The sequence below is a fragment of the Lepus europaeus genome, chromosome 8 (assembly GCF_033115175.1).
Source record: "Lepus europaeus isolate LE1 chromosome 8, mLepTim1.pri, whole genome shotgun sequence".
NCBI lineage: Eukaryota > Metazoa > Chordata > Mammalia > Lagomorpha > Leporidae > Lepus > Lepus europaeus.
In genome coordinates this window covers 121,076,653-121,102,046 of record NC_084834.1, presented here as the reverse complement: position 1 = coordinate 121,102,046, position 25,394 = coordinate 121,076,653, and the positions used below count along the sequence as shown (strand labels likewise).

General features: G+C 54.0%; 1 protein-coding gene and 1 pseudogene across 1 annotated transcript; one reads left to right on the top strand and one right to left on the bottom strand.

Moving 5' to 3' along the window:
* Positions 1–324: 324 nt before the first annotated feature.
* On the top strand, positions 325–25,003 carry TMEM165 (transmembrane protein 165). Its single transcript, XM_062198817.1, has 6 exons — positions 325–549; positions 14,225–14,450; positions 21,494–21,669; positions 22,033–22,212; positions 23,355–23,460; positions 24,208–25,003. The coding sequence occupies exons 1-6, from the start codon at positions 376–378 to the stop codon at positions 24,282–24,284; spliced, it is 939 nt and encodes a 312-aa protein (XP_062054801.1). The 5' UTR covers positions 325–375; the 3' UTR covers positions 24,285–25,003.
* On the bottom strand, positions 15,359–16,190 carry LOC133765174 (small ribosomal subunit protein eS1-like; annotated as a pseudogene).
* Positions 25,004–25,394: the final 391 nt, after the last annotated feature.

Here is a 25,394-nt window from a genome sequence, read left to right as displayed (position 1 = left end):
CGGCGTGAGGGGCAGGAGGGCCGCGCCCCCGCCGCGCAGACCCCGCCGCGCGCACGCGGGACCCGCCGCCGCCGGGCCCAGTGGGCGGGGCGCGGGCCGCGCCTCAACCTGCCGGAGGACGTCACGACGCCGGGGCGGACGCCGGGCCAATGGGAGGCCGCCGCGGGCAGGGGGCGGGCCGCGGGCGCCGGGGCGTGGCCGCGCGGAGGCGGTTGGCGGCGTCCCGCGTCGTCCGCGGGCCGAGCCGGCGCCTGAGGGACGCGGGCCTGCGGCTGCGCCTCACGCGCTCCTCGGGCGTCTCGCGTGGTGCCGGCCGCTCCCCGGGCGGGTGGCCGCGGCTCCCGGGCGCCGGCACTTCCTCCTGCGGCGGCCGGGATGGCGGCCCGGCTGCTCCTGTTCCTGCTGGTTCCGCTGCTGTGGGCCCCGGCCAGGGTGCAGGCCGGTCCCGACGACGACCTGAGCCGCCGGAACAAGGAGCCGCAGGCGCCCGCCCAGCAGCTGCAGCCGCAGCCCGCGGCCGTGCAGGGCCCCGAGCCGGCGCGGGCCGAGGTGAGCGGCCGGGGCGGGGCGGCTCCGGGCCCCCGGGCTCGCGGGGGAGGGGAGGCCGCCGCTCCCGGTGGGGGCAGGGACGGGGCGAGGCCAGCCGGGGGTGGGGCGCGCCGACCCCCAGGCCCCGGCGCCGGAGCGGACGCGCCTGGGCTGAGATGAGTGGCCGGTTCGCCGGCATTGCGCATCCCGAGCGGAAAGTTGTTTTAGGAGCGGGCAGCTGGCCGGGCAGGGGCAGGGCCGGCGAGTCCCCCTTCCCTGGACGCGCCCCGGCTCGCGCGGGAGGGTGGCACCGGACCCGACAGCGCCCCAGGCAGGCCCTTGGGCTGCGCCGGCACGCGGCACTCGGCGAAAGAGGGGGCGGTGGGCTTCCGAGCCAGTGCGGACGGGCTGCCGCCTGCCCCCGGGGCCCGGGCCACGTGCGGACCCCGCGGCGCCTGCTCCTGCCAGGCCCGGCCCGTCTCCCCAAACACCGAGTGCTCCCGTCTTCCTGGAAACCTGCCGCGGGCGGCCCCGGGTCCTGACTGCAGGCCAGCTCCTGGGCAGGATGGGTCCGGCTTCTTCCTGATCCGCTCGCGGCTGCGCAGCCCCGCTGTCCTGCTCAGATGCTGTGCTCGGAACTCTCTGGAACATCCCCCCTGCTCTCTCAACAGCCCCCCCCCCAGTCCTGCGGGTCAGAACCCATTCGCCAGGTACCCCAGATAGCTCCTGGCCCTGGCGTCTCCCCGGACATTGCTAGCTTCGGAGTGAATTCTCCCTGCACGTCATTGTGCCTTACCTTGTTCGGTTTCCCAGTGGTTCTGGTTTCTCTGTAGGATTAGAGCAGAGCTGGGGATCCTTTTTCTGCCAGAGGCCCTTAGGATTTAGATCCTTATTGGTCGGCCGTACAGAGTCATCAGGTTAAAAAGGAACCTGCTATGGGTCTATTCACTTCTAGGGCCACCTGGCTGCCTTGGCCAGGCCAGACCACGTGGTTTGTGGGCCTTGTGCGTCGCCCCCCCCCCCCCCCACTGGAGGGTACACATTTCTGAGAGGCCGATTTTGCTTTCGCTAAGCACAGCGCTTTCTGAGAATCCGAGCTGTCCACATGTAGTGGTCAGTCTGGAGAGCTAATGCGGTCCTCTTGACCGGAAGCAGGGGGGAACAAGGTGAATAACTGACCGCCTGAGAGGAGTTCCTATAGGCAGGGGGCTGGGACTTGAAGCTACAGCGAGGTTGATTCTGGGAGCCGGCTTCACCCCTCCCCCAGCAGCTGCCCGGCGGGTGGAGCAGGTGCGGTGTCCCAGTGATGGACGGGGAGGGCTAGGTTTGGGAGTGGTGGGTTAATGTCACTGAGACCGAACTAGTTGTCAACAGGACCAGCACTAGAGTCCAGAGCTCTGCCTTCGCTTCGCTGTGTCATGCCAGAACTCACCTGACCCACTTACTTTATTAGTGGATTTTAAATGATAGGTTGGCCAGCGTGCTGACACAGGTCTTTGATCCTGCTGTCTGGCTCGCTCTGCCCGCCGTGGCGTTTTATTTCTGTCCTGCGGTGTATCCGCACACACATGCTGCTGCCTTGGTTCTCAAGTGTCCGTGCTTTGTCTGCCCCCACCAGCTCTGTCTTGAGCACAGGGTTGTGTCTTTGCCTTAAGACCTGGCCTGTGCTTGGCATTTATTGAATGATTTTCTAGGATGAAATAAAGTATTTGATTGCAAGTTTACATCGGATATTAAATGTATTTATGGAAAAACTGGCTGAAATACGAATTCAACCAAGAAAACCCTATTTTTCATAGAATCTGTCCAAGCGCCTCCTTCCTGTTTAAGTTGCTGAAGGATCCACTCGATGAAATTATTTATTTGAAAGGCAGAAGCGCAGCCGGAGCTGGGCCAGACAGGAGCCAGGAGCTTCATCGGGGTCTCCACTGTGGGTGCAGGAGCCCAAGGACTTGGGCCATCTTGCTTCCCCAGGCTGTTAGCAGGGAGCTGGATGGGAAGTGGAGTGGCCGGGACTCAAACTGGCACCCATAGGGGATGCCAGCATCGCAGGTGGCAGCTTTACTGGCTGCGCCACAACACGGGCCCCATAACTGGAGTTTTTAAGAAGAGAGGAAAGCCTTAGAACTCACAAGTGATTACAGAGAGGTGCCCCTCAGGCCAGAGTGCATAGGAAGTGCGGATCACTTCCCGAGACAGACCAGGGTCTTCAGGCTAAGCGAGCTCCCCTGCCATCTCCCCTCTGCCTGCCTGCCCTGCCTCCGTGAGCTGGGTGTGCAGGAGTGGGGCTCCCATGCTCTCTGCCCTGTTGTCACGTCCAGACTCAACTGACCGAGCTCAGAAAGCCCACTTCTGAAGCTAACGTGCTGATTCGTCAACTATTAGTGTTCCTCATGTAGCCCTGTCATTTAACTCCATTTCAGAAGTTTGCTTTAATAAGAACATTTTGAGTTAAGGAATTTTGTGTATATAAGAGAGATTATGAATGTGTAACTTCCCAGGCATTTTATCTCAAATTTTAGTCATACTCTGATTTTTAAGATAAAAATAGTGATGGATGTATCAGTGCCCTTTATTGAAAGCTAAGACAAAAATCTGGACACCAAACACAGACCACAGTAGAAACAGCCCAGTGATCCTTGTCTTGAAGACTAGCGGCGCGATGGGCGGGGCCTGTGGTGCAGTGGACTAAGCCAGGGCCTGTGCCCCGTATTGCCTGCATTGCACATCCGAGTGCCGCTTGGAATCCTGGCTCCTCCGCTTCCAATTCAGCTGGCTGCTGGTGTCTCTCAGGAGGCAGCCGATGATGGCTGAAGTGCTTGAACACCTGCCATCCATGTGGGGGACTGGGTGGAGTTTCCCGCTCCTAGCTTTGTCCTGGTCCAGCTGTGGCTGGGCATTTGGGGAGTGAAATGGCAGATGGCAGATCTCTCTCTCTCTGTCTCTCTCTCCCCCCTCTCCCCTTCCCTTTCCCCCAACCCCGTGTGTGTGTGTGTGTGTGTGTGTTACTCTGCCTTTCAAATAGATGAAAATAAGCATGTTTTCAAAGCTAGGAGTGTGGAGGGAAGAGGTAGGCACGGTATAGCGTGATACTCCTCTCCTTTTTTTAAGTTTGACAGGGGTGACGCAGAGAGACAGCTCCTGTCCTGGTTCACTCCCCATTTGATCACGATGGCCGAGGCTGAGCTGAGGCTGTTGCCAGGAACCGGGAACTCAATCCAGGTCTCCCTCTTGGGTGGCAGGGTCTTGGGTGCTTGAGGCATCGCCTGCTCTGCCTCCCAGGGTGCACATTAGCTGGGAATGGAACTGGGACTCAGACCCAGGCACTGGTGTATAGGCTAGAACCTAAGTGTCATTGACGTTTTCTGCCCACGTGGTGCTTGGTGGTAAGAAGTGATCAGAGGGACCGGCACTGTGGCATAGCAGGTAAAGCTGCCGCCTCCAGCGCCAGCATCCCCTGTGGGCGCCATTTCGAGTCCCAGCTGCGCCACTTCCCATCCAGCTCTCTGCTATGACCTGGGAAAGCAGTAGAAAATGGCCCAAGTCCTTGGGCCCCTGCACCCACATGGGAGGCCCGGAGGAGGCTCCTGGCTTTGGATTGGCATGGCTCCAGCTGTTGCAGCCAATTGGGGAGTGAACCAGTGGATGGAAGACCTCTCTCTATCTCCTTCTCTCTGTGTAACTCTGACTTTCAAGTAAATAAATAAATCTAAAAAAAAAAAGAAAAGAAAAAGAAGTGATCAGAGTGCAGTTTCCTGGCCACAGAAGCAAGGGTTCAGCATGGCTGGCTTTACAGCTACAGAGGACAGGATTTTTTTTTTTTTTTTTTTTTTTTTGACAGGCAGAGTTAGTGAGAGAGAAAGGTCTTCCTTCCGTTGGTTCACCCCCTGAATGGCCGCTACAGCGGTGCACTATGTCGATCCGAAGCTAGGAGCCAGGTACTTCCTCCTGGTCTCCCATGCGGGTGCAGGGCCCAAGCACTTGGGCCATCCTCCACTGCCCTCCTGGGCCACAGCAGAGAGCTGGACTGGAAGAGGAGCAACCGGGACAGAACTGGCGCCCCAACCAGGACTAGAACCTGGTGTGCCGGCGCCGCAGGTGGAGGATTAGCCAAGTGAGCCGTGGCACTGGCCCAGGATGTTTAAATCTAGTGTTTGTATGCTGCAGTGTGAGAGTGGACTTGGCACACCGAAGAGGAAAATCTCACTTTCACTGTTGGGTATTCCGGGAAATGTAGTCGGAGCTCACGGGAACTTTACAAGGGGACTGCACTTCTCACAGGGCGTTGCATATGGGTGTGCTGCTCTCAAGTTAGGTCAAGAAGTAGAGGGAGTCCCTGTGGATTTATAGTCAGTATTAAATCCTGATTTACAACCCACGGGGGAAAAGTGCTGTTGATCACTTGGATCTTCTTCTTTAACTCTTTCCATTTTGGTTAAGCTGAACTCCTACCAGGTCCACCCTAATTCTGGTCTCTTCCCAGCTAAGATTCTCTTTACTCACAGTTGCCTTCTTGGAACAAAGGAGCCTGTGTTACTGAATTTACTTGGTGGTATTCTATAATTAAAACAGCTTAAAGATCAGTGAGACTAAGTACACTTAGCAAATGTCCAGTGTGTATACATTTGTATGTTACAAAACAGTAACATTCATACAACTTTTTAAACATTAAAATAAGTATTTTATTAAAGTGTAGTTGTTAACATATATTATTTAAAAATAGTTTTAGGCAGACAGAATGCTATCCATCTTCTGGTTCACACCTCAGATGCCCACAGCAGCCAGTGATAGGACAGACTGAAGCCCGAAGCCTGGAACTCCATGCCGTTCTCCTGTTGGGTGGGAGGGGCCCAAGTACTTGAGCCTTCACCTGCTACCTCCCAGGTTTGTGTCAGAGAGCTGGATTGCAAGTGGAGGATCTGGGATTCAATCAGGCACTCCCATATTGTTGGAGTCTTAACCACTGCCCCAGACACCCACCTATTTAGATATGTATTCTAATATGAATTAACAAGAAACCTTAACACAAATAAATTAGTTGAAAAACAACTACGTTATTCACTAAGATTTAATAGTGAAAATTTATAATATTGTATCTGAATTTTTTTTAAAGGTTTATTTATTTATTTGAAAGGCAGAGTTACAAAGAGGCGAGAGAAAATCTTCATCCACTGGTTCACTTCCCAAATGGCCGCAGTGCCCAGAGCTGTGCCAGTCTGAAGCCAGGAGCTTCTTCCACATCTCCCACGTGGGTGCAGGGGCCCAAGGACCCAGGCTTTTCACTGCTTTCCCAGGCCATTGCAGAGAGCTGGATCAGAAGTGGAGCAGCCGGAACTCAAACCAGAACCATTTGGAATGCTGGCGCTACAGGCAGCAGCTTTCCCTGCTATGCCACAGTGCCAGCCCTAATTTTTTTTTTTTTTTAGTTTATTTATTTGAGAGGTAGAATGACAGAGAGAGAAACAGAGAAAGAGAGAGGGATATCTTCCACTGCTGGTTTACTGCTCAAATGGCTACAACAGCTGTGTCTGGGGCTGGCAAAGCCAGGGGCCAAGAACTTCATCCTGGTCTCCCACATGGGTAGCAGGAGCCCAAGTGTTCGGGCCGTCATTCAGTGCTTTTCCAAGTAGGATTAGTAGGAAGCTGGATTATAAGTGGAGTAGCTGGAACTCAAATGAGGACTGCGACATGGGATGCTGGTATTGCAAGTGGCTATTTAACACTCTCGGCCCTAACCCCAGGTTATGAAGCCAGGTTTATATATGGTGTCGTCATTTAAATTGCATGTATACTTTTGTGCACATTTTTACAACTTCAGAAAAGCCTTTTCTGACTGGATACTAGTAGTCCAGTTTTGGAAAAAGCTTGCTCTGATTTGATGAGTTCTAAGCATTCTGAGCATTTTCCTCCAAGTCCTTTGTCTTCAGATAATCTCACCTCTTGTTTGATTGCTGTGTCGAGCAACTTTTTTTTTCCCGCAGAGACATCGGTCCTTTTCTTGGTAGCAAGCTGCAGATGTCAGAAAGCAGGTGCCTTCATCGTCCGCACCATCGTGTGCAGCCGGAGCCTCAGTGCCGTGTCTGCGTCAGTGTCAGTAGTCACCTTTGTGCTCACTTGACCTCAGAGCTGGAGCAGGCTCTGCTTTCCTTCTTGATTGTCATTTTCATCTTCCTCTTGAGGATCATGGAAGTTCAAAAGAATGCCTTCTAAATGGGGGAATTTTTAAAAATTCTTTATAATTTTTCAGCTTATTTATCTGAAAGGCAGAATTGCAGAGAAAGATCTTCCGTCTGCAGGTTCACTCCCCAGATGGCTGCAATGGCTAGGGCTGGGCCAGGCCAAAGCTTTCCCCGAGTCCCTCACTTGGGAGCAGAGGTCCAAGCCCTTGGGTCATCCTCCGCTGCTTTTCCAGGAGCATTAGCAGGGCTGGAGAGGAAATGGAGCAGCCAGGACTCCAGCCGGCACCCATATCAGATGCTGGCACTGCAGGCAGCGGCTTAACTCCTTACAGCACAGTGCCGGACCCAAAATTGAATGTTCAATTTTGAATTAACATTTTAACTATCAGGAGAGTTTTACACAACAAGTTTTTGTTTTTAATTGCAAATTGTTGATCCTGCTCTAAGATGTAAATAATTGGTTTCAGACATTAAAATATTGAATTAGGGGTATTTCATCCGTGCTGTGGTGTAATGCCCCGTGTCTGCTTGTGGAGCATCCGGTTGGGGTTGCATTCCTCCAGCCCTCCCACCTGCATCTGAGTGCTGCCCTGCCCACAGACAAAGCCGTCCTCCCTCACACACCTCCTGCCTGTGCTGTGGCCCTGCGCCGGTTCTCTGACCTCCAGTGCTTTCCTTCCCTTCTCCAGCCTTTCCCCCTTCCATCGCCTCCTCTCTAGCTGCTGACACACGTTCGCAGATTTCTGCTGTGGGGAAAGAAGAAAAAGCCACTTATCGTACCCTCCTTGACTTCATTAGCTTCTATTGTCTCCTAAGCCGAATTTCTAACTAGTGGATTAGCTGCTTTTTCATTTTGCTTTAATCTCTCATGGCTTAGCTAAAGGCTCTGCTTTTATTCGTTGAAATTCCATTTTTGAAGGCTGTCTGCGTCTAGTGAATTGCTGAATTTGGGGGCCTTTTTCAGTTCTCATTTGGCACTATTATTACTCTTCACCATTTCAGCTCACCATCTCTGCTGTGGACCTTAGCACAGTTAATTCTCTCTTGTTGGTTTTGGTTTCCCCCTGACTCCTGAGTATCAGATGCAACAGTGCCTGTGAAAATAGCTGGCGTGTAGGATAGGAGCTCATGAACGGTACCGTCTGCCCCAGACACGACCCTCCATGATGCTCTAACGGCCTGGCTCTCTATCCGAGTTCCCTTTTTCTCTCTGTGCCCCTCCCTAAGTAAGAACAGTCTGTAAGGCTTTTTTGAAGATGCAGAGAGATTTTTCTGCAAGGGTTTGGCGATTGGGGGTGCTAGTTGTCTGTAGGGTGGGTCATCGCAGTGGGCAACGTTTTACTCTCAGGCTTGGCCTGAAGCTGCTGTCATGGCTGTAATTTTTTCTTCCAGGGAAACTTCTGCTTTGGTCTTGAGGACTTTCAGATGATTGAATGCAGTGGACCCAGATTATCTCAGATAATCTCTCTTACCTGAAGGCAGCTGACTGTGTTATAGTCACAAATAGCTTTGTTGCAATAACTGGGGTGTGGGGTATAGCTTAGCAAGATGGGACATACAACTGATCATAACATAGGTCATCAGCAAAAAGTTGGCTAAGTAAAAAAAAAAAAACACTCAGTTATGCAGACATTAAAAATAGGACTGCTAATCAATTTTACTGGAGCAGAAAATATTATCAATAAACAAAAATAATCCAGTTAGAGGCTAGGAATGCAGAATTTGTTCCTAGTTAAATTCTACAAAACTGTATTGCATAGTACATACCACAAAGAATGCATATCTAAGTGATGAGGGTTTTGTTGTTGTTTTTTAAAGATTTACTTATTTGAAAGTGAAGGGCTACAGAGACAGAGGGACAGAACTCTTCCATCTGCTGGCTCACTCACAGATGGCCACAATGGCCAGGGCAGGGCCAGGCTGAAGCCAGGAGCCAGGAGCTTCATCCAGATCTCCCATGTGGGTGCAGGGGCCCCAACACTTGGGCCATTTTCTGCTGCTTTTCCGAGGCCGTTACCAGGGAGCTGGATCGGACGTGGAGGAACTAGGCCATGCACTGGGGCCCGTGTGGGATGCGGATGGTGTCTCAGGCTGCTAAGCCACAATGCCAGACCCCAGATGGGTTTTTACTGACCTCGGGCTTCAGTGCTCTGGTGGCATTTGTGTAAGGACAATCGGAGTGTACACACAGCCATCCCAGGGCTTCCTGCATTGTTAGGATGGCAAAGCCACAATAATTATCTGGATATTCTCTTCAGAGTTAGCATATTTAGTAAAGTATGGTATCTCCAGATGTCTGAGAGGGACAGGTTCAGGAATGACTCAGAATCTCCACATTTGAAACAGCAGGTAAGGAACCCAGGTCCTTAAATGCGTATCTTATCACTATGGTGAGACATCACCCTGTGGGGTGCCTCCTTTTTCTGTAGCACACAACAATGGGTAGTGCACGGGAACATTGCCTCCCAGGTGTTAAAAGGAGCCAAGCTCAAAGCAGCAATTGAGAATTAGGAATTAGAAACAGAAAGGCTAGTCTGTGGTGATCCGAGCTGAAATAGAAGCCGGGGAGCTCATATAGAGCTAGAGATTTAATCTGAGTATGGTGGGAGTGCAGTTTGTTTTTTCAATATTTGTTTGAAAGGCAGAGAGACAAAGATCTGACTCATCTCTGAATGTTCACGATAGCCCAGGCTGGGCCATGCGGAAGCCAGGAGCCTGGAACTCCGTCCAAGTCTCCACAGGGGTGGCAGGGACCCAGCTCCTGAGCCGTCACCTGTTGTGTCGCAGCACTCAAACCCAGGGGCTTGGGTGTGGGACGCTGGCGTCCCAGGTTCATGCCTGCCCTGGGTGTGCAGGTAGTGGCACCATGGACTTTGAAAGATGGGGCTGTGCGGCCCTGCAGGTGAGAGCGCTCTCTTTCCTTAGGCGAAACAAAAACTTAACAGTTGGGGCCAGCACCACCCGCAGTGCCGGCATCCCATGAGAGCTGGTTTGAGTCCCAGGGGCTCTACTTCTCGATCCAGCTCCCTGCTAATGTGCCGCAGAGCATGGCCCTGCACCCACGTGGGAGACCCGGAGAAGCTCCTGGCTTCAGCCTGGCCCAGTCCCAACCGTTGTGGCCATTTGGGGAGTGAACCAGTGAGTGGAAGATACCTCTCTAATTCTGCCTTTCAGATAAATAAATAAATAAATCTTAAAAATAAAAAAAGCCTGTGATCTCCAAGTACCTAAGAGATGAAAAAGAGAAAGAAGTCCAGGAACATATGCTGTTTGGATAAAGTAAAATAAGAGAGTACTTATTATAAGGGCTCTGGTGAAAGATCAGAATGAATCATCCGGAGTGTGCATGTTCCTTAACATCTGACATAAACTGTATCCCAGAATTCCACAGTAAAAATCAAATAATTGTAAGCGTTACTCAGACCAGACCTTTGAGCTAAAAACTGGGGGGAATCTTTAAAATATTTATTTGTTTATTTATTTATTTATTTGAAAGGCAGAGTTAGAGAGGCAGAGCAGAGGCAGAAAGAAAGAGAGGTTTTCCGTCCGCTGGTTCACTGCCCAGATGGCTGCAAAGGCCGGAGCTGAGCGGATCCAAAGCCAGAAGCCTGGAGCTTCTTCTGGGTCTCCCGCGGTGGGGTGAGGGGGATCTTCCATTGCTTTCAACTGGGGGGAATTTATCAGTTCAGAAACTACCTGCAGCCTTGGCAGCTGGTTCATGATGAAGCAGCTGCCAGTCTGAGGCTCCCAGCTCTGCATTGCAGTTTGAGTTCCATCTGTGCTGGTGTTCCTTACAAACGGCCTTCCTGTCTCTTCCGACATCCTGTGAATTAAATATCCTAAAAATTAAACATTTCAACTGGATTCTAAGACAGCATTTTCCTCCTGCATGTACTTCTGTATGCTTACACATTTTGTACTTAATTGAAAGGCAGAGCAGAAGAGAGAAATCTTCCATCTGCACGTTCACTCCCAAGTGCCCACAGCAGCCAGGGTGAAGGGCCAAGACAAAGCCAGGAGCCTCCCGCACGGGTGGCAGGGACTCAAGTACTTGAGCCGTCGTCTGCTGCCTCCCAGGCACAGGAGCAGGGGCCTGGGTCGGGAGCAGAAACAGAGGCAGGACTTGCTCCTAAGCACTCAGATGTGAGATGTGGGCGTCCCAAGTGATGGCTCCACATCCTTTGCCACAGTGCTCACCCCCCGATAGACTTTTTATGTAAAGAAACTATATTGTAAAATTTCAGGATCTGAAATTCAGGAATAAATATATACCATTATGGCTCTGAGCTCAAACAGAAAATGTTTTCCTTTAAAAAACCAACACATGGTGATCAAAACTACATATTCCCGTGTTTTGTTTTTGTTTTTTGACAGGCAGAGTTAGAGAGAGAGAGAGAAAGGTCTTCCTTCTGTTAGTTCACTCCCCCAATGGCCACTGCGGCCAGCGCTGCGCCAATCTAAAGCCAGGAGCCAGGTGCTTCCTCCTGGTCTCCCATGCAGGTGCAGGGCCCAAGCACTTGGGCCATCCTCCACTGCCCTCCCGGGCCACAGCAGAGAGCTGGACTGGAAGAGGAGCAGCTAGGACAGAATCTGGTGCCCCAACCTGGACTAGAACCTGGGGTACCAGCACCTCAGGCAGAGGATTAGCCAAGTGAGCCACGGTGCCGGTGATCCCTAAGCTTTAACACTTAAAGAGAAGCTACTGGAATTGGAAGAGATCCTTAGAAGTGAAGTGTCCAGTCCAGGTTGTTGGCCCCACAGAGAACTCTGAGCGGCGACATAGCGTAGTGCACAAGTGAGCATAGGGTTTATTTAAGAGTCAACACTTGTGAGCGAGAAGCCACATGGAGAAATAGCCATTGTGAGTGGGCCAGAGGGCATGTGAGCGAGCGTAATACCTCCAAGTGTGGTCTGGGTCAAAAAGGGACCTCCCAGGGCCGGCACTGGTGTAGTAGGTAAAGCCGCCACCTGCAGTGCCAGCATCCCATATAGGCAACAGTTCAAGTCCCAGCTGCTCCACTTAAGATCCAACTCTCTGCTATGGCCTGGGAAAGCAGTAGAAGATGGCCCTAGTGCTTGGGCCCCTGTACCCATGTGGGAGACCCAGAAGAAGCTCCAGGTTCCTGCCTTTGGATCAGTGTAGCTCCCGCCATTGTGGCCAATTGGGAAGTGAACCAGCAGATGGAGGACCTCTCTGTCTCTCTCTCTCTCTGTGCCTCTCCTCCTCTCTCTGTATAACTCTGACTTTCAAGTAAAATAATTTTTTTTTTGACAGGCAGAGTGGACAGTAAGAGAGAGAGACAGAGAGAAAGGTCTTCCTTTTGCCATTGGTTCACCCTCCAATGGCGCGCTGCGGCCGGCGCACTGCGCTGATCCGATGGCAGGAGCCAGGTGCTTCTCCTGGTCTCCCATGGGGTACAGGGCCCAAGCACTTGGACCATCCTCCACTGCACTCCCTGGCCACAGCAGAGAGCTGGCCTGGAAGAGGGGCAACCGGGACAGGATCGGTGCCCCAACCGGGACTAGAACCTGGTGTGCCGGCGCCGCAAGGCGGAGGATTAGCCTAGTGAGCGGCGGCGCCGGCCAAAATAATTTTTTTTTTTTTTTTAAAAAGAGGACCTCCTGCCGGGTCTTAGCCACTTGTATAGGTGGGGGTGGCGCCTTCATTGAGTAAACTGGCAGAGCGAGCCTTAGCATGCATAGAGCTTTCTGGGATTCTTACAGGAACACCATATTGTCACCATGGCATCTCCTTCTTTAGGTCCCAGACACAGGTGCTTCTTGGGAAGGTGGCTGTATCAAGCTGACATTAGAGAGAACTTACGTTGCAGGACTGGCAAGAATTCCAGCTCGCCTAGGTCCGACTCCCCGCCTGGTTATCCTGTATCAAACCTGCGTCCTGTTGGCATTTAGGGTAGACAGGTCCTTGTGGTAGGGGCTGGTGCACTGTGGGATGCCCAGCAGCATCTCTGGCCTCTGCGCGTTAACTGCCAGCAGTTCTGTTTTAGTTGTGACAACTAAAACTTTCTAAACATTGCCCAGTGTCCCCTGAGAGAATAATAATTCTGGTTGAGAGCTGTTTGGCCCACTCCCTGTAAGTGACCTTACGGACAGAATTCTCTGGAAGTCAGACTCCAAGAAGGGGATTAGCCCGTTCCAGCATCAGGTGGTTCTCTCGAGGTGGAAATCTTGGGGAATCCTGCCTGCTATAGCTCTGAGCTCTGCCCCTTGGAGCCATACACAGACTGTCCCAGTTTGGAACACAGCTCCCCTGTCCTTGGCTCCTTGGATGACTGTTTAGAACCCATTTGACAGACATTCTTTGTGATGGCCCAAAGAATAAATTTGTTTCTTAAAGATAGATTTATTTGAAAGGTAGAGTGACAGGAAGAGGGAGAGAGAGAAGTCTCCCATCTGTTGGTTCACTCCCCAAATGGTTACAACAGCCAGGGCTGGGCCAGGGTGAAGCCAGGAGCTTCATCTGGGTCTCCCATGTGGGTGCAGGGGCCCAAGCACTCGGGCCATCTTCTACTGCTCCCCCAGGCCGTAGCAGGGAGCTGGATCGGAAGTGGAGCAGCCAGGACTAGAACCGGCGCCCATAGGGGATGCCACACTGCAGGCGGCGGCCCCCATAGTACCTGTTCTATTTAGGTCTTGCAGGCCACATGTGCAGACTGTATCAGGTCTCTGTCACACAGCCTTCCTCCTTCCCCTCCTTCCCTGTTTCCCGGCTTCCCTTCCTCCTCCTCCTCCTATTTTAGATTTACAGCCTCTTAATCATATCAAAGCATTCTTGTCGTGCAGGCCAGCTGTGGCCAGCAGTAGCTCCCAGCCTCTGGTTTTAGGCCTCCTCCATCCAGGTGATCCCTAGGGGGCATAACCTCCATCAGACCTGGCGCAGGCCAGGGGCAGGGCTGAGCAGTGACACTGATGTGGGCTGGCCACTCACTCGTAGAACCATGTGTGTTGCCTTTTGGGAGCTTTGTCACATTTTCAGCCTAACGGCAACCCAGCCTCTAGTTTGTCTTTTATTAGGCCTCTTTATGTTCTAGGTTTTTTTTAGACCAGTGTAGGACCATCCATATGTGCAGCTATATTAAGGCTCACCGGGGCTCGAGCGAGTCTTGCTGTAGCTTGTTGGCACCCTGTTTAGCTTTCTGGATGCTGTTTTTGTCCTTGAAAAGTTTAATGAAATTTCTGTGGGCTTCATGGTACTTGAATGTTTGATAATTATACCTGGGTATTCCCAGGTTGCTAATCAAAATAGTTGAAAACCAAATCTCCAACCACAAGGACTTAGACAATAAGGTGATTTTAGAGTGGGTTCAGCTGGTCTGTAGTCTCTCTTTACAGTTGTTTGGAGAACTGTGTGGGTCTGCATCCCAGCAGCCATCATCAGAGGTTGCTGTCCTACCGTGGCTCATGACAGAAAACAAACACGGAATCTGATCCACACGCAAAAAAAAAAATTAAATGATTTTTTTCATAAGGTAACTTGTTTATTTTTTTGATTTCAGAAAGGACTTACCCCAGCAGCCCCAGTTCATACCAATAAAGAAGATCCAGCAACCCAGACCAACTTGGGATTTATCCATGCGTTCGTGGCAGCCATATCGGTTATCATTGTGTCCGAGCTGGGTGACAAGACGTTTTTCATAGCGGCCATCATGGCCATGCGCTATCACCGGCTGACCGTGATGGCCGGCGCTATGCTGGCCCTGGGCCTGATGACCTGCTTGTCAGGTGAGTGCGCTTGTTCCCCCACCGTGAATTTCTGATGAAGGACAAAGCATGGTGGGAGGCATGGCGTTGTTGAGTCATTCTGCTAGTTAGATTGGAATTTGGTTTGTGTTCCAGGATGTAGTAAAAATATATCCTAAAAACCACATGGCACTTTTTAAAAAAGGTTTATTTTATTTATTTGGAAGGCAGAGTGACAGAGAGAGACAAAGAAAGGGGTCTTCATCCCCAGCTGGCTGCAACGGGGCCAGGCCAAAGCCAGGAGCAAGAACTCCATCCGGGTCTCTTGTGTGTGTGGTGGGGTCCGAGTACCTTGCCAGGCTCAGCAGGGAACTGGATCTGAATTAGAGCAGCTGGGCTTGGACTGGTGCTCTCCATGGGATGCCGGCACAGCAGGCGGCAGCTTAACTTGCTGTGCCGCACCAGCCCCAGATTATACTTTAAAATGGAATTTAGGGCCGGCACCATGGCTTAACAGGCTAATCCTCCGTCTTGTGGCGCCGGCATACCAGGTTCTAGTCCCAGTTGGGGCGCCGGATTCTATTCCGGTTGCCCCTCTTCCAGTCCAGCTCTCTGCTGTGACCCGGGAAGGCAGTGGAAGATGGCCCAAGTCCTTAGGCCCTGCACCCACATGGGAGACCGGGAGAAGCGCCTGGCTCCTGGCTTCGGATCAGCGAGATGTGCTGGCCGCAGCGGCCATTGGAGGGTGAACCAAGGGCAAAAAGGAAGACCTTTCTCTCTGTCTCTCTCTCTCTCTCACTATCCACTCTGCCTGTCAAAAAAAGGAATTTAGCCCTTCTCAGTCAAGATCCATACACTTGTTACTTTTCTTTCTTTTTTAAGAGCTCTGGACTTATACTTTTTTTGTTCATTAATAAGACATTTTGTTTGTCACTATTAAAGTCTAAATTTTAAACAGATTCTTGGACGGGTGGTTCATAGCCATCAGCTCGTTCGACTTTGGCACCCGTCTCCCCCCAGTGGCTTTTCCAGAACTACTACCTTCTCCGTGAAGCTCCATGGGTTTTCCCAATTCAAACTTGGGCTTCTTCAGCATCTTCACTTTTCTAACGAAGACATCATGGAGAGGATAAATAGATTGGCAAGCCCTCTCTATGTCTTTCCCAATGCTGTCTGGGATCAGTTTATTGACTACTTCTTTCACGTCGTTTGTTTGCATCTCCCGTGTCATGATTTCCATCATCATCTTCTGGATCTGGCGGACCTGCTGGTGCTGAGCATAGGAAGTCTGCTGTATCTGATTGCTGCATTTTTTGGTAAAACCAACACAGACAGACGAAGCAAATAGCCATCGGTAGCCTTGACATCTACATGAGCGTCAATCATGGTCTGCCATTTTTTGACCATGGAGCACATTTTGTCACAGGCAAGATCCATGCCGTGGAAGTCAGGCAGTTTTTGCCCTGAACATCCTCAGTAATCAGTGTGAATTTTCTAAATGCGGCTTCATCGTTCCGTGGGTCAGCAAGACTCACCTCACAAACACGACCCTTGACCCTTGAGACCATCAGACGCAATTTTGGTTCCTTGGGTCCTCGTGACCAGTGTTTTCCCAATATTTCGTATGTTGAACATAGCAGGTGCTTTCACATCAGTCATACCAATCTTTCTTAGAAAATGGGGCCACCACTTTCTTCTTGGCTCCCTTTTTGCCGCCTTTCGTAAGGCGCTTGTTCTTGCCGACCCCTATGGTGGTGCTCAGAGAGCCAAAAGGGTGGAAGTGCACCTCGCGCGAGAACGTAGGCGTTGGACTTAATACTTTCAGAGAGGCCAGACTGCTTGTTCTCTGAAAGGCAGACAGAGAAGGAGCTTCCGTCTTCTGGTTCACTTCCCAGTTGCCCACAGTGGCCGGAGCTGGGCTAGGCCAAAGTTCAGGAGCCAAGAACTCGGGTCAGGTCTCCCACGTGGGTGGTGGAAGCCCAGCTGCCGGCGTCCTGTGCAGCCAGAGTTGGGAATCAAAGCCCAGGCACTAGGGGTGATGCGGCGTCCTGACGGCCGGGCCAGACACCTGCCCCTTAGAGTCCTCGCTGCTCTCCCACTTCAGGCAGGCAGGCTTGTTTATGTTGGATATTTTACAAACAGCGCCCGAGTATGGCATGCTTTCCTGTTGAAGGGCGTTTGGGAGCCGACCAGTAACAAAGGTCTTCGCTGAGCCGCCCTTCGCCACTGTGGTGGGGTGAGGGGTCCGGAGACGCCCTGTGCGAGTGCCCGCTTCGCTGCTCAGTCTGGCGATGAGGAAGTCCACGCAGCCTGCAGCAGCTGCGAGAAGCCCCGGCTCGTGGTCGGTGCAGAACGGTGAGCACGCCTTGGAGTCAGATGTGGGCTGAGCTCCACTCTGCCCCTGGGAGCCTGGGAGCAGCTGCTCGGCTCTGCGCTGTTTCCCTGTCCGTGCAGTGAGGCTCGCCCTGTGCCCCTCGTGCGGCTGCACGGCAGTGAGGTGTTTCTTTAGAGCTCACTGCCTGCCTTGCCTTATCATACAACTTACTGACTTTTTTTCTCTCTTTCTCGCCTCCTTCCTTTTTCATTTATTTATTTGAAATCCAGAGTTACAGAGAGAGGGAGAGACTGAGTTAATAAAATCACCCTTACGTCTCCAAATCTTAACTTTATGGTATTATAAGTACACAGGTGACCAAAGCAAATATGTCACAAATGTAAATAAACATTTTATTAAAAAGATTTATTTTATTTGAGAGGCACAGTTACAGAGGCAGAGAGAGAAAGGTATCTTCCATCTGCTGGTTCACTCCCCAAATGGCTGCCATGGCCAGAGCTAGGCTGATCTGAAGCCAGGAGCTTTTTCCAGGTCTCCCTCGTGGGTGCAGGGGTCCAAGAACCTGGACCATCTTATACTGCTTTTCCCAGGTGCATTAGCAGGGAGCTGGATCGGAAGTGGAGCAGCCGGAACTTGAACCAACACCCATATGGGATGCCGGTGCTGCAGGCAGTGGCTTTACCCACTATGCCATAGTGCCAGCTCCAATGAACAATTTTTTAAAAAGATGTATTTTATTTATTTGAAACACAGAGTTAGAGAGGGAGAGACAGAGAGAGAGGTCCTCCATCTGCTGATTCACTCCCCAATTGGCCACAATGGCTGGAGCTACACTGATCAGGAGCCAGGAGCTTCCTCTGGGTCTCCCACATGGGTGCAGGGGCCAAGGACTTGGGCCATCTTCTACTGCTTTCCCAGGCCACAGCAGAGAGCTGGATCAGACTCGAACCTGTGCCCATATGGGATGCTGGCAATGCAGGCCAGGGCTTTAACCTGCTGTGCCACAGCGCTGGCCCCAGTATCTTTTATAAACTGGAAATGCACTGTATAATGAGATGGTAGGGTTGGTTGGTTTGTTTGTTTACATTTGTTTATTTCTGTTGGTGAATATTGCTGGCGTGAAGTGCGGTTTGGCATCAACGCTGATCCCTCAGTAGATGTGTGGACTGGGAAGTTTCACATCAGCAGTAGATGGAAGGAAGTCTGCTCGCTAGCCCAGAACCCCTGAGTTAGGCGCTGAGACCGCACGGTCATCACAGTGACCTGTAGTGATGACCAGCTGACAGCTTCAACACCTTCCCCTTCGAGAGCAGTGGGAGGTCATCAGCCAGACAAGAAGGGGCTTTGCAGCTTCGCACAGCTGCTTCTACATCGTACAGCCGGACGTAGTTAGACGTTGTCGAGAAAGCTGAGGCGTTCACTCCAGGGTGCCTTGCCGGGAACTGCTTGGACGTCAGAGGAAGGGCTTCCAGGGAGCAGCGCGTAGAGAGCGGCCGGGGCAAGAAAAACCAAGCTGTCCAGGCAGAAAAGCTGGGGTTGTCGGTAATCATAGCTATTTTTAGATGATCTGGAGACAGGGAAAACGAAGTTTAGGAGGTTTTTTTTTTTTCCTTTTTTAACTTTGCTACATTCATTTTTAAATTATTGTCTTTTAACCTGAAATATTTGTATAGCTTTATTTTTTTCTTTTTAAGAATCGATTTATTGGCCGGCGCCACGGCTCACTAGGCTAATCCTCTGCCTGCGGCACTGGCACCCTGGGTTCTAGTCCCGGTTGGGGTGCCAGATTCTGTCCCGGTTGCCCCTCTTCCAGTCCAGCTCTGCTGTGGCCCGGGAAGGCAGTGGAGGATGGCCCAAGTGCTTGGGCCCTGCACCCCCATGGGAGACCAGGAGAAGCACCTGGCTCCTGGCTTCGGATCAGTGTGGTGCGCTGGCCACAGCGCGCCAGCCGCGGCGGCCACTTGGGGGGTGAACCAACGGAAAAGGAAGACCTTTCTCTCTGTCTCCCTCTCTCGCTGTCTACTCTGCCTGTCAAAAAAAAAGAATCGATTTATTTGAAAGACAGAGTGATGGAGAAGAGGGGAGGAGATAGAGAGCGAGCTATCTTCTGTCTGCTGGCTAACTTCCCAAATGGCCACAACAGCCTGGGGTGGGCAAGGCCACAGCAGGAACCAGGAACTCCACTGGGGTCTCCCATGTGGGTGGTAAGTGCGCAAGTGCCCGGGCCGTCGTCCACCGCCTTCTCAGGCGCATTAGCAGGAAGCTGGGTTGGAAGTGGAGCCGCCGGGACTCGGTCTGGTCTCTGAGATGCTGGCGCCGCACATGGTGGCTTGACCCGCTGCGCACAGCGCTGCCCCCTCCACTCCTTTCCTGTTTTCTGACACGCAAGTGTCGTGAGGAGCACTGGTCCCATTCCCTGCCTCCCCTCCGGGGCAGGTTCTCGTTCTGCATTCGTCCCCCTGTTCCTTCTGATTAGGTGGTGGTCACGCGGCCTTGACGGAAAGGCTGTGTGGTTGACGTTGTGTCCCTCGGGGAAGTGTGTCTGTCCAGGTGCCCAGGTGTCACGGGTGCTGCTCGTCCGCCCCCCGGGCGAGAGCTCCGTCCTTGCAGCTGATTGGCGTCTGGGGGACGCCTCACGACCGTGCAGATGCCGCGTTGCTCGTCATCTCTTCCCCAGAGACGCGGCATCAGCCTCCCCTTGGTGCGTGTGAGATGCTAACTTCCAGTCCCAGCACTGCTCCCACCTCACCCAGCTCTGGATTCGAGTGGCAGGCCGAGCGCCCCTCGGTGCCTTCGTCAGTAGACTCCGGGGTTTGTAACTGATCACTGAACTGCTCTGCTAACTCGTCCCAGTGCAGTGGGGCCTCCCCCGTCCTTGTGACGAGAACTGCAGCTTCATCCCGCACGGATTCTTCCCAGTCCTGGGCGGCCTGGAGGAGCCTTCTGGGGGAGAATGGTCTTAGAACCCCAGGTCCGGGCCCGGGTGGGCTCCTGGCTGGGGGGGGGGGGGTCTTTGCTTCTTGGCCTTTTCAGTGGACAGAGCTAGGAAGTGTCATGTTCTTGAGTGTACCACGCACAAATAAGTGTGTATTCACAGAGATGTGCATGGAGGCGTGGGCTTGCTACATTTCTAGACGTGACTTTAAAATCTTCGATTTCGCGGCATAATAGTGAATAGTTTACGTATGTGGTTATACATTTGAGAAGACAGACTTGCAGCTGTTGCACTCATTGTATTAGAAGAGCTGCTGGGGCAGGTGTCTGGCCTAGGGCTGGATGCCAGCTGGGCACCTGCATCTTCTATCAGTGGTTCCAGTCCCGACTCTGCTCCTGATCCCAGCTTCCTGCTCCCGTGTGTCCTGGGAGGGAGCAGGTGGTGGCTCAGGTAGTTGTGAGCCCTGGACAGAGTTCCCAGCTCCTGGCATTGCAGGCATTTGAAGAGTAAACCAGGGGCCGGCGTCGTGGCATAGTGGGCAAAGCCAGCATCCTGTATGGGTGCCAGTTCGAGTCCCAGCTCCTCCACTTCCGATCCAGCTCCCTGCTGTGCCCTGGGAAAGGCAGCGGACAGTGGGCCAAGCACTTGGGCCCCTGCACCCACATGGGAGACCCGGAGGAAGCTTCGGGCTCCTGCCTTCAGCCCGGCCCATCCTGGCTGTTGCGGTCATCTGGGGAGTGAACCAGCAGGTGGAAGATTTCTGTCTGTCCCTCTCTGTAACCCTTTCTAAGACATAAATAAATTTAAAAATATAAATCAATAAGCCGTGAGTGGAGGTTTTTCTGTGACCCTCTCTCGGCCTCTCAGACACATACATACAGTTCTTTCTAAGCTGGTGAAGGAAAGAGTAATTTCGTTTATTCTGACGTGTCTCTGGCCCTCCAGGAGTTTGAGTTTAATTACGGAGTGGATACGGCTGATGTGTTTACAGGGTTTGGGTTGTGATTTGGCTGCAGGTATCGTTGTTGTCTGACTTGGGCAAGTGTCGCCTTCCTTACCAGCAGATAAGTGGTCCTGAGTTACGTACTGAGTAGATGTGCGGGGGGCGGTTCTGTTCATTCACAAGGTGTAGTCTTAATAGTTAGCAGGGAGCAGAATCCGGTCACGCCATGTGAGAACGGTTGCTCTCTGTAAAGTGTGAAGATTCGTGATGAGGAGAGGCCCCGGGGGCAGTGCCTGTGCCCTGCGCAGCCCCTTGGTTCCCCGGCTCTGGGTGTCAGGGGCTTAGGGAAGGTAACGGTGGGGGCGGAGCATAGGAATTTCCAATCCTGGTTCCTGTGTCCGGTGCACGGAGGAATAGAATTTATTTACCCTGAGGGAGTAAACACAGTCACACACGAGTGTGGGCCGCCCACACAGAGAAGTATCCCATGGAGGGGGCCAAAGAATGGCCGAGAGCGAGAGAGAATCCACAGTGGTGCTTGTGGGGGACGGGGGGCGGCTGAGGGCGGGCTGTCGTGGAGGGAGGGGTCTGCGCCCGCATCTCTGTGAGGGAGGGCGTGGTGTACAGAGCGGGGTCTGGGCGGGCGCCCTGTGGCAGCCGTGACGGGCCAGTCCGCTTCCGCGGTGAGGATCGGCGCAGTGCCGGCTCACCTGCACGCTGACTGTCTAAGACGCGGGAAGCTGCCGTGGGGCCGTGGCGAGCCCCGAGTTCGCTGTGCTGCGGGAGGCGCAGAGCCGGGCACTGCGGTGTCCACGCGGACTGCCCGCGGCACTCGTGCACAGATGACTGATACACGCCCGCCTCTGTTCCAGTGCTGTTCGGCTACGCCACCACGGTCATCCCCAGGGTGTACACGTACTATGTGTCCACGGCGCTGTTCGCCATCTTTGGCATTCGGATGCTCCGGGAAGGCTTGAAGATGAGCCCAGACGAGGGCCAAGAGGAACTCGAGGAAGTGCAAGCAGAGCTGAAGAGGAAAGACGAGGAAGTGAGTCCCGCCCTGTAGACCGGACCGAAGTCTCCCTGGAACACGCGGCGCCCTGGTGCGCGTGCGCGGGGCTCCCACGCAGCCTGCTGTGCCGTGGCCCTGCTGGTGTGCGTGCGTTAGAGGAAGCCGAGAGGACGCGGGAGCGAGGCGACACATTCTGAGCCCCGGGAAGGCCGAGCTGCTGGCCTGCAGCCCCACGGGGACAGCGTTGGTTCCGTGGGGAGGCCAGCACGAGTGGAGAGGCGGCGGGGGCAGGGCTGGGCTCACCCAAGTCTAGCCGCTCCGGGCTCAGAACTTGAAGCGGTTTTAGGCTGTTCTGGTTCGTCTGCTGCTGCTGCTAATGTTATTTTTCATCTGCTTTAGTTCCAGCGAACCAAGCTCTTGAACGGCCCGGATGTGGAAGCCGGCGCGAGCACGGCCATGCCGCAGAAGAAGTGGCTGCACTTCATCTCCCCGATCTTTGTGCAGGCGCTCACACTCACCTTCCTGGCCGAGTGGGGCGACCGCTCTCAGCTCACCACCATCGTGCTGGCCGCCAGAGAGGTGAGTGCTGTTGGAACTTCGTGTCCGAAGGAGGCACAGCAGGGACCCCCACGCCTTTCCTTCTGCCTCAGCGGACCCTCCCTGGGCTCCCAGCCCCAGCCCTGTGCAGGGGAGCCCAGATCCGCGGAGCCCACGTGGGCTGCCCGCGGCCCCTGCCCCAGCTCCCCGACTGCCCTGACCCCCGTCCGTGGCAGCTCTTACAGAGGAGGCTGAGAGAGCCGGTACGGCCACCGCGGGGGACCTGCTTCCCCGGCCTTAGCAGGCCGCAGAGGGGCGGGCAGCAGGCACGCGAGCCTTCCACTCGCGGGCTGAGCCGAGCCCAGGCACCCACAGACGCTTCTCCGGCCGAGGATGGCCTGAGGCTGCTGTCCGGGGCGGCCCGGGCCCCAGGAGCCCCGCCGTACCGCCCTGGAGCGCCTTGCTGCAGAGGACACGGGGGGCCGCGGGGGCCTGTCGTGTGGCCACTTCCTGTTTATGCGGCCGGGGCAGCAGAGTGTCGCCAGGTAACTGGCGCTCTGCTCTCCTCGTCTTGCCGAGGAGCCTGGAATCTGTGCAGGGGCCCGAGCACTTGGGCCGTCCTCTGCGGCTTTCCCCGGCCACAGCAGGGCCGGATGGGAAGCAGAGAGCCGGGACCTGAGCCAGCGCCCCGACACGGGATGCTGCTGCGGCAGGCGGCGGCTTCCCTGCAGCGCCTCGAGGACCGCTTCCACACGGACACGTGCTCTGGTGGTCTGAGAAGTTACCGTCTACACAGGCACGACTCGGGGACGTGGCGCCTCGCCCCGCTCAGCACAGGGACCCTCCCTCCCCAGCCTAGCGCCAGCTGCGTCCTCCGCAGGACAGAGCCAAGCCTGGCTCTGCCGGCCGCGGTCTCCCAGCCCGCAGGGATCACTTGGTTTGGTGCCGCTGACCCTGGGCCACCGTCCCCGCCCCGCCGCTCCATCCCTCGCCCGCCGGCCCCCTGCTAGGCCTTCTCCCGCCTGCGTCTTCAGGGCCACTTGGTCCCGGCTGACGGAACCTCCCTCCACCCGCACCCTGGCCGGCCCCAGGGCTCCTGACCACTCTGCGTGCTGCTGGAGCCGCCTCCCTCGGGACCGCTCCGACCTTGGTCTTGGACTAACGCTGGCTCTGCCTGCTTCCAGGACCCCTACGGCGTGGCGGTGGGCGGCACGGTGGGCCACTGCCTGTGCACCGGCCTGGCGGTGATCGGGGGCAGGATGATAGCCCAGAAAATCTCCGTCAGAACCGGTGAGTCTCCAGCTACATAGCCGAGATGCAAGCAGAGGTGCTTGTTGGTGGTGTTGGTATGGCGACCTGAGCGGGTCTGGGCCGAGGCGCCCACGCCAGCCCTGCCGTGCCTTGACTGCACACGCGGGACCTGCAGCACTGTGGGACGCAGAGTAGCTTTTTTGTTAGTTTTTTAAAGATTTTTTATTTGAAAGGCAGAGTTAGAGGGAGAAACAGAGATCTTCCATCCGCTGGTTCACTTTCCCGATGGCCACAACAGCCAGAGCTGGGCCCGTCTGAAGGGTCTCCCACACAGCCCCAGGGGCCCAAGCACTCGGGCCCTCTTCTGCTGGAGGGAGCCGGATCAGAAGTGGAGCATCCAGGACGCGAACCGGTGCCCACATGGGATGCTAACCCACTACACCACAACCCCGGCTCCGTAGCGTAGCTTCCTAAGCAGTGGAGTACTGTGTAAGTGTGAGGAAGTTCTGCTTTTTAAAGGTGTCAGACTAGGAATCGCGGGTGGAGACTGCAGGTGCTAACTAAGTCTCGGCGGTCAGTCAGGGCCACAGCGGGAACCATCACGTTACGTCACTCAGGTCACAGCTCGGCCGCACGGCTCGGCGTCACTGAACCCGCCCTCCTCCAGGGCAGCTGCCGGCGCCGGCGGGGGGCTGCGTGTTGTGGAGGGGTTTCCGGGCCGGCCCCTCGCGGTGTCACGCAGGCAGGGTGCAGACCTTGGCTCATTCTCACTTTCTTCTCTTCCAGTGACAATCATAGGAGGCATCGTGTTCCTGGCGTTCGCATTTTCCGCACTATTTATTAGTCCCGACTCTGGTTTTTAAGACCTGCTCATCTGCATTCAGGTTTCAGGGCAGGCAGGTGGCCCTTGTCTGTACATAGTGTACATTACCACTGAAGGCGACGGGGAATACTGTATTTTGTAGCATTGATTTGTGAGTTTGCTGCATTTAATGAAAGTATTATGTCCCAAAGAGATAATCAATCATTGATTGTGTGTGGAACCTGGGTGTTTGAAAGAAACCCAGCTCCCTCCATGTGTGGCTTCTCCACTTTGGCAGCGTGATCATGCGAGTGTGGCTCCTGTTCCGGGCCCATGGCTGTAGCACGGGGCAGTGGGCACCACCACGATTCCCGTCCAGAACGGAGGCTTTGTAAGGAGTGTGCATTCGCTCCTGGATCACTGAGGTGTTTTGTTTATTGTAACGTTTTTCTTGGGGAAAGAATGAATTGGTTTCTATTTTTAAGAAAGGCTTCCCTGTCTAGTAAGCAGTTTTACCTTAGATCTTTGTTAAAGAGACCAGTGTGATTCCAGTAGTAGACCCAGCGACAGCTGTCAGCCGGTCCACGCTTCCTTTTTAATTGGGTAGGACACCCAATATAGAAACAGTCAATATTTGACAATGTGGAGTTACCAAATTAAAGAATACTATGAATGTATTCATATTTTTTCTATACTGAATAAAGAGTGTAACCTAGCTGCGATGTAAATAAAAGTGGTACGACCAGTACTCGTGTTGCTTCCTGTGTATCCAGGGTCAGGTCTGCTTTAGGGGCTGGTGTAGGTCTGTGCAGCTGGAGCTCACGGCCCACTCCCACCCGGTGCTGCGAGGCAGTCAGCCCAGGCAGGTCCACTCCAGCGCTGGCTACCTCGCTCCTCCCTGCATCACCGCCATCTCACATCCTCTCCCCTCCCGCCCGGCTCGGTGCACCCTTGCTCTGGCCGCGGCCCGATGTCGCGGGTTCAGGCAGCAGCATGTACTGATACCGGAAGGGCACCTTTAGGCAGCTTGTAATCGACGCTGTTCTGTCACTACCACGCGCAGCGCGTTCCTGAGTGGGGCTCGCACACGGTGGACGGCTGTGACCGCAGAATGAGGAGTCCCCAGTGTTTCTTTCCCGGGAGCAGAAAGGACACGGTGGTGCCCTCTGAG